Source organism: Phaseolus vulgaris, chromosome 5, assembly GCF_051622355.1.
Source record: "Phaseolus vulgaris cultivar YP4 chromosome 5, ASM5162235v1, whole genome shotgun sequence".
NCBI lineage: Eukaryota > Viridiplantae > Streptophyta > Magnoliopsida > Fabales > Fabaceae > Phaseolus > Phaseolus vulgaris.
This window is the reverse complement of record NC_143502.1, coordinates 930000-938970: the sequence shown is the minus strand read 5'-3', so window position 1 is coordinate 938970 and position 8971 is coordinate 930000. Positions and strand designations below refer to the sequence as shown.

Sequence of the window (8971 nt, the reverse complement as noted above, 5' to 3'; positions counted from 1 at the left end):
GCATCCATACAAACACTCTTGTTTTATATTATAAATTTTCAAAAACTGTTAAGAGGATATATATATATATATATATATATAATATAAACATAAATTCAATTTCTATAGAGCTCTGAATTAAGCACGCAAAAATACTTTTAAAAACACGACTTATTCATTGACTATTTTCTACTTGTGTGATAAGAAGTATTGGATAATTATGTGGATTTATCTAGCTTTAAAGTGGTTCTTATAAATCATCCAACATGGAAGAACCACCAAGGGGTTATTCCAGCTTAAACAATACTTGAGTTGAATCCTAAACATGCAACTACATTCAATACTTGAAAGGAGAGTTTTATGGCTTATAATACTCTTATCCAACTCAAACAAGATTGTTTATCCCTTAGTACCTTGTGTATACAAAAAAATACATTCTTGTTTTATTTATTTATAGTAAGAACAAGATTAACATTTGTAAGTACAGAATCAGACAATAGAATCACATTTATCTACACCTGAAAATCAATCTACCTAAATTAATCAAAAGGCATTCTTAGGTGGTACAGCTACAAAAAATATCTATATCCAACACACTGCTACATTGTTTTAAGAACCCTAAATCAGAGAAATATTGGGCTTGATATCAACTTCGAGAAAGGAACTGCTGCTGATATCATGATTCTCTGGACTTCCACTCCAAAATTGCTGACAAAAGTGTGTAATTAGGAATTAAATGCTTGTGAGGTAAGGCCATGTTTGTCATTGGTGAATTGTCATTCTCTTGAAGCCACTTTTCAATTGCTTTGCGATCATATGTATATCCATCAGCAGCAACACAAGGATCATCCATCACATCCTGCATCACATAAAGTACAACAGACACCTTCAAGGACATTGACAAGACAGTTGGATGACAAAGTTTAGCTCAAGCTACTGTGCTAACTAGTTAACATGCACAGAATGTTCCTTATGTTTTTATGAAAGCTGTTATCAGAATCTACAGGTGAAATCATTAAAAAGGTTGTATATAAGTTGATATTTTACTATCCAACATGATTTACAATGGTGGTCCAAATACTTATACGGTTTTTACATTTAGTCTCTACTTAGAAACTTGACCTTTCAGTCTCTGCATATGAACATTTAATTCTGTTTTGGTCCTTCCATTTCATAAAACCGTCACAAATCAATATTAACAGTGTAGAGTTGCTACAATTTTTTTTTGGAAGCTATTAAACTATCACAAATTTGTTGCTAAAGTGACAATTTTGGGGGTTTAACATGCGCTATACAATTTGTCATGGTTTTAGCTGAAGGGCTTAGGACACACTTAACAGCAGAGATCAAAACATAATTCTAACTTCTAAGAGTATATGTACAAACCAAAACATTCAGGTTTTAGGTATAAAGGCAAAAATGTAAAAGTAATAAGTATAAGAACCAAATAAGTAACTAAAACTTAAAATAACATTATGACATTTTTTTTATCAAGGTATCCAACCTCATCATGAGGAAAAAGGTTGGGTTTGTTGCTACTAGAATTTAAAATATGTTCACCCAAAGGCTTAGGTAACACATTTTATTTTTGTGGCATAGAAAATGGATAGTATTATCACTATGGAGTATTGAATTACCTGAAGAATTGGACAGATAAAGTGATTAGGAGGTTTGGATTTAATAGTAACAGTTGAAGCAGAATGTTGGGCCCTATCAGCAACTTCTTTCAATCTCTCAAGTGTTGGAAGCACTTGATCTTTTAAATCAGGCCGGTCTCTACGCCGAAGTTCTGCACAGCTCAATCCTAACACGGCCAAATCTAGTGTCTCTTTAAACGGCCAAGCCCCTGCCTCTGGATCCAATATATCTGTCAAATTCCCACCTTCAATTGCAATTTCAACTTTATGAGCTAGTGCTATTGCTGGTTTTGCTGTCAATAACTGTAAGATCACCATTCCAAAAGCATAAACATCAGACTTTGGAGATATTAACCCTGTCCTTTGGTACTCAGGATCAATGTAGCAGAGTGTTCCAACAGGTGCTGTGTCCTTGAACATGGTAGATAAATTATCGGAATGGAGTACTGTAGAAAGTCCAATGTCACCAATCTTGCTGACAAGGTTACGACCAAGCAAGATGTTTGCTGGTTTTAAGTCACGATGAATAATAGGTTCCGGGTTTGAGCTGTGAAGGAAGGCGAGAGCCGATGCAATTTCCCAAGCTATTCGAAATCTATCAAACCATGTGATTGGGGAAGTGTTGTTTTTCCTCAGCAGTCTGTCTTCCAGGTTACCATTCTCCATATATTCATATACAAGACATCCATGATCATGACATGCACCAAGAAGAAGAAGCAAGTTTGGATGACGAATTCTGCTCAATATCTCTAACTAGAAGAAAAGAAAAGATATAAATCAATATTATTGTCTGGTTCAGTTCCTGTCTTATAATTATTTGCAACAATCTTCATTAAATTTTGTTCAAGTAAAGTGTGCTGGAAATTAGAAAAAGCATAAAAACTTGCAATGCCAGATAGAGAAAATAGAATCTTGTTTTGGATGCCACCCAGACCAATGACCTGTTTTTTGGTTGTATGTTTTAAATTTACTCTACTTAACCTCTGATAAAAATAATTGTTTAACTTGATACATTTCAAACATAGATGATTTCATATATTGCAGTTCTTTAGCTATTTTTGGTGTTTTTTTCTATCAGAAGTAGAGTTTAATATTGATAATCCATGTAATATATTTTCATTAGAAGTCAACTAGACTACCGAGGTGAAACTCTAATTTTGATTGAAAAACTGTATAAAAGACACTTAAGGAACTATATCTAAGTTTTGTCCACATACTCTCTTAATAGATAAAGGGGAAATCAAAGTCCCATATCGATTAGAAATAGTGTCAAAATAGAATATACAAATGGAGGTAATTGTCATATTATAAACCAGTTTTGTACAATGGAGTTAGGCCTAAACCCCTTCCAAAAATGATAGTGCTTTGACACTAAATCAAAATGAGTTCAGATCCATTTTCACGAGATCAAATTAAATTTAAAATCTAATTTAAATTTGATTAATCTAGTTTACATGATTTTTCCAACTTAAATTTGAAGCCAGACCAGCCTAGCTCAACTTGACTTTTGAGTGGCTTGGTTCGACTTGTCTTGGGCCCAACCCAACCTTGCATGACTTGGACCCTAGTCAACTCGACTTTACATGAGATAGGCTGGTCTGGCTTCAAATTTACTCAGCTTATCTTGGCCTAACATATTCATAACTTGAACTAACTCATACTTGCATTGATTTTGGATTTTCAAAATCCAAAAATTATCCAATCCAAATCCACTTAAATGGATTGGACTTAAAATCCTAAAATATGGATTTAGATTTGAGATAAATCCATTAAAATAGACTTAAAGTAATATGGATTTGGATAATTATGGATTAGATTTGAAGATTTGGATTGTTTGCCCATCCTAACCATTATATTTGAATTAGGATTATAAACTTTGATATATCAATGAGAAAATCCAAACTTGCCACTCAAAATGCTAGAAACATCTGCAGCAATGAAGCGCTATATACTTATTCTTTTATCTCATTATGGAACATTTTTTTGCTTTACCATTTTATTTATAAATTTTTCATACCTCCTGTTGGAATTGCTTGCTTTCACGATTTCTATTAGTGTTGAGAACTTTAACAGCAACAGTTGTGTGATACAAATTGCACTTGTACACTGTTCCATATGCTCCCATTCCAATTCTCAGATCTTCAGAAAAAGATGAAGTAGCTGAGACTATTTCATCCCATGTAAACTTCCGGTACTGCAACATTGTACCACTTAGAGCATCCACCAATTTTTCTTTCTCTTTTGTAGCACGGATGACTCTCAACTCTGTTTCTTTCCTTTCTGCAGCCTCTCTTTCAGCACATTCTTTCAAATATACAGCTTCTCTGGATGCATCCTGATATTTCTCACTTTCTAGTTTTGCTAATTCCTCTGCCTTCTCCTCCTTAGCAACAATCTCCTTCATTTTCATGGTTTCTTCTGACCGTCTCTTGCTAAGGTCATTCAGCTGTTCCAAGCAATAAAGGATGTTAATCCATTTGACAATACTAGCAAAGATTTTAGTTGCAGGCATATGGAAGGTGCATTCATCTTCCAATTGCAATAATAAGGTAATGCATCTTTATGGGTGCTAAAGCAAAGAAAGAGAACCTAACAAGGAAACAACTTAGGTATGCCAGGGTGCAGGGTTCCCATTAAATTATTGCACTTATTAGGTAGAAGAAATTGTTTCTGGCGATAAGAAAATAGATATTACCTTCCGGCATGCTTCAGTTTTCTCACTTTGAGCTACTGCATGCAGTCCTTGGGCATGTCTTAGTTCAATTCTCAACTTTTCCAGCTCAAGGTTAAATTTTGCCTGATAAAATAAAGAACCACAAAGAAAGTTCACTTGCAAATTGGAGTTGTATTTAACTGGAATTTGCTGAAGCAATAGCTGTTTGACAAGCAACATATAGTTTTCTATGAAGGATTGCATATGAATAAAATTTTGGATTGTGCACAACATATTTGTAGTTTTGCATTTGCATGAAACACTATTGTTCTAGTGAAGATAAATTTTTTGTGTTGCTGGAGACTTGTCAAATATACGGTACAACGAAAATAAAAAAAGGTATTAATACTTTACCCTCCAATGTTAAATCATGTCACAAGTATACATATGTCTACGTTTTCCAAGAAGGTGCCATCACCTGATGAATGAGTCGGACATAAGAACTATTTCATCAAGCCAGATGAAAGAAAATTCAAATTACCTGCATATTAGGTGATGGAAATGTAGTTGCTAGTGCTACATCCTTGATAGAATTTTGATCATACATCCAAGATTCAGTATCTGAAATAAAGCTTTTGCAACTAGAGACTCGGCTTAAGGCATGATCAATGTCTGAGTTTCTTGCAGAGCTGGTAGCAGTGTTTTCTCTCCCAAGATCTAGAGATTGGCCCCTAGAATGGCTAGTGTCAGATAAACTTGGATTTGTGCTTAGAAGGACACTATTTATACTTGAAAGAGCTTGAAATCGTTGTGTTGCTAGGGAAGACGAGTGTAAACCAGCATATGATGAAACTGAGGTAGATTCTGTACACATCCAAAAAGGATAATAATTATACTATACAGGGGATAGTCAATTTTGATGTTTTCCATTATGCAACACGTATCTTTGAAACCAAGCACCCCACTGTGTTACCTTTATTTGCAATCTAATGTGAACATTAAATATCAAAGTAGAACTCGTAAAATATAGAGTCATAGTTTAAGTGTAGATGGTTTCTTATTATATTTTTCTATTTCTAATAACCCACATGGGAGTCATTGGGAAATTATGATTTGAAGAATAATGTGAATTTCTACCATTTACTGGAGTATATATGAGCAGGTGCCTATCTGTGTACTATCAATGCTGCAACACAAGTATGTTAAATTAGAAAATTTCAGGTATTGGATATGTACTTATACTGACATGATGCTAGCAATTTAAGAATTTAAATATGCTGTCAACACTTCTTTTATATATAAAAGTTTTCATGTTAGGCATCACTGTGTAACTTGACATACTGACACCTAAATTAACACTTATTTAGGATTTACATAGTTTTGAAGAAGTTACTAGTAGTAGTATACCTGTCTGAGAGGTGGAAGTGTAGTTAGATGAGCTGCTGGAAGAAAAACTGGTTTCACTAGCATCATCCATGATGCTTACATCAATCGGCATGTCGGACTGTCGTATGGACAATTTTCCCTTCGAAATAGCATAAACTGTGCAAAATCTTGGAGTGCTTACTGATATTTTCATAGACATACCCTTCTGTTTACTGAAAACAATACATTAGTAAAGGGGAGATATAATCAGATAGAGACCAAAAAGAGAAAACCAAAAAAAAATGAAGTACAATTTATGATAAGCCAACAAGTAGTAATTAATGGTAAAAAAAACAATGGTATTTAAGTGTTTGGTTCTCTCCCCTTATTAGTTAGCTTTTGAGATCATTTGTTATCAGAACTGGCTTATTGAACTATACATCAACATATCAATAAATACCTTTTAAATATGCCACTAGATGAAGCTCCAACAACAAGTTTGGTTATAGCACCCTTAGCCACTTCCTCTGCTACTGCAATAGCCACATCATCTGATTCAATCACTACAACATCCACATGCACCTGCACCAACAATATCAGAATACAAATCCTACATTGCACTAATTATTCTGGTTAATCTGCATGATCTATCATATCTGACCTTTCTTTGCTCACACAATCTCTTGAAAGGTAGCATCATTTGGTTTTTTTCCCACTCCACTTCCTTTCTGAATGCAGTTGCTACATCATTACGCACTTGTGAAAGAGGGATCACATTTCCCACTGGAAATACAAAAATGTTATATTATCCTAATGAAATAATTTTCTGCTAGTTCATAACCATCTTCTACCCGTTGTCACTTGTGTATTATCAGATTAATTGTTATATAGAAAAACTTAAGTAACCCACATAATTACTAATCTTCTCTGGCTGAAAACTCTTAAACATTCACTACAAGAAAATTATTAAATAGTGACCAAAACAAAAAAATATTTAGTCATTGTAAGACTAAATTAAATACTATTTTGGAGACTAAAAAATTATTAGTATCTACAATAGTTTCTATTATTAATAAAAATTTATAAAATAGTTTCTAAATTTATATCTAAATTAACTACAAAAGTTTTAACTACTAATATTTTAGATTATAAATTAGTCTTTCAAAGACTAATTTAGAATATAAAGTAGTAAGTAGTTAAAATCTTGGTAGTTAATGTTTATATAACAATTTATAAACTATTTTATAAATTTTTATTATTAATAGAAACTACATTAGATACTACTAATTTTTTTAGTTTATAAGATTGTCTCTATTTAGTTAATAACGTCTCTAAAATTAGTTTCTATTTAATGATTTTCCTGTAATGATTAAAATGAAAACAGCAGAAGAAACATGGCCCGAAATCGCGTTCTAAAGTTTTGTCATGTTGACAAAAGTAATGCAAATAAGAAAACTCCCTAACTTTGAGGCACAAAGAAAGACTGCTAAACAAATTTCTTCAGAATACAGCAACTGATGCAGTTAGCATTACATCTAGAAGTTTGCAAATGTAACATATGCATAAAGTTCATACTTTATTGAAGATATTAAACATAAAAATGCATTACTTGGCGTTGGAACTCCTTGTATACTAGCATGGACATGTATCAGCTTGAAGACAATCATTCCCTCAGGAACAAACTTATTAAGTGCCCACTGTACCACATATTTGCTTTTCTTGTTACCCTTGATTGCCAGAGCAACAACTGAAGAAGAAGATGAGGAACGCTGAGATACAATGTTTCCATCTGCATCCACAATCCTCTCCATCTCTCTTCCCTACAAAGAAGCAAGTAAGTTATCTGTAACAGCCCAAAAGAAACAACAACAAAATGAATGTTCCATCAGAATATCAAGTTACTTGCAGGCTCTATAAATAACAAAGCTCCAGCTGTGTAATAACAACTCCATATTAAACACTTGCAACACAAATTTCTCAAGCCAAATTAAGGACTTACTAGGGTAAACTTCTTCATAAGTACTTTTAAGAGAAGAAAGTAAGATAGGAAAATGAAATAAATTGCTCTATTAAGTGAATATATATAAGTGGAGATCTCACATCAACTAGAACTTCACCTTATAACTTCATCTTATAAGCCGGTTTTATAAGGTTAAATTAGGTTTTAAAGTTTTTATAGAGCCTTCTTCGTAAAAACAAGTTTTTAGATAATCATACTTCTATAAATTAACTTATGCATAAGCTAATTTTTATCTATTCAAAGTACTTTTTTTTTTTTTTTCTTGTTTTACTTCTCTTTTGAAGCATTTATACAGAAGTTTATCTAAATATATCTTATCCTAGCCTTATGTACATCATAACTAAGTAGGGGTAGGGTGTCATATTTCATCTTAAAATCAATTAACATTAAGCGAAATTGTCTATCAATATATAACTCAATAAAATTTACCTATGCAGTGAAATCTCAGAAACATACAAAAGAAAAGAGTGTTGTTTTTTTAAAGAGAAAGCAAATCTCCATTATTTTGACAAAGAACCTGACAAATCAAAGGGTTTCAAGCATCAAATTCAAACAATTGAATTTCTGAATTTCACAAGGGTACACTTTTTCTCTCAATGCATGAGTCAAAAAACCTAATCCCTAAATCCCCAATTTTGGAAACAATCCCCAGAAAGAACCCAGTGAGCAATTATCAACTTTAAATGATAAAAAAGGGAAATTTCAAAGATCCAACTACATTCACAAAGGGACAGAGAGTGTGATAAAAATTCAGAAACCCATTTACTCAAACAAACAAAACAAAACAAAAAAAAGAACAATCATAGAAGGTTTTTCAACTAACCAGTCAAACCCCAGCTTAGTTCAATGTTGAAACTGTGAAAAGCTTCAAATCCTTGCTGGTAAAGAAGCTTCTCCCACAACTCTTCTCCAATATGAAACCCTTCCCAAGTCTCAAACAAGAACACCACCTCAGCACCCCAAAATTCATCACATGTTTGTCTCAGACATAAAAGAACAAATAACGTGAATCACACATTTTCTATTAACTGCATCAACCTAACCATGCCTTCAGACAATGTCCACCTTATAATAACAAAATGTCACTGTCATGATGAGGCTTTTGTTCATGCAATTTAACAGTTCAGCAATGTCCAATAATGCAAAAGGGGTTCATCTACTTTCAATTTTCAAGACCATTTTCATTCAATTTTCAACTCAAATCACTCAGAAGGAGATTAGTCAAAACCTGTAGCCGCCTCAGACATGTTGTTTTAGTTCACACCAAGAAATTGAGATGTAATAGTAACACTTTGTTTTAATAATGATTTTTTTCTT

General features: G+C 33.0%; 1 protein-coding gene across 2 annotated transcripts; it reads right to left on the bottom strand.

Moving 5' to 3' along the window:
- Nucleotides 1–405: 405 nt before the first annotated feature.
- Nucleotides 406–8971, bottom strand: LOC137834645 (U-box domain-containing protein kinase family protein). Of its 2 annotated transcripts, XM_090302276.1 has the most exons (11): nucleotides 8883–8971; nucleotides 8478–8719; nucleotides 7244–7454; nucleotides 6296–6375; nucleotides 6095–6216; nucleotides 5677–5867; nucleotides 4811–5133; nucleotides 4312–4413; nucleotides 3634–4062; nucleotides 1617–2369; nucleotides 406–838 (listed from the first exon to the last, which is right to left on the bottom strand). In XM_090302276.1, exons 3-11 carry the CDS (start codon nucleotides 7443–7445, stop codon nucleotides 656–658), a joined length of 2385 nt encoding a protein of 794 aa, XP_090158402.1. In that variant the 5' UTR covers nucleotides 7446–7454; nucleotides 8478–8719; nucleotides 8883–8971; the 3' UTR covers nucleotides 406–655. The 2 variants fall into 2 exon arrangements, with proteins under 2 accessions (XP_090158402.1, XP_068498835.2); XM_068642734.2 differs by having other exon boundaries at nucleotides 6296–6417; nucleotides 8478–8927.

What these genes read in the sequence shown, in the direction of transcription:
- LOC137834645 (XM_068642734.2), bottom strand. Translation starts at nt 7,445, where the DNA reads ATGGAGAGGATTGTGGATGCAGATGGAAACATTGTATCTCAGCGTTCC. An exon ending in GATTGTGTGAGCAAAGAAAG is followed by an intron (nt 6,217 to 6,295) that starts GTCAGATATGAT and finishes TTGTTGGTGCAG; the next exon opens with GTGCATGTGGATGTTGTAGT. An exon ending in TTATCTGTCCAATTCTTCAG is followed by an intron (nt 839 to 1,616) that starts GTAATTCAATAC and finishes TATGTGATGCAG; the next exon opens with GATGTGATGGATGATCCTTG.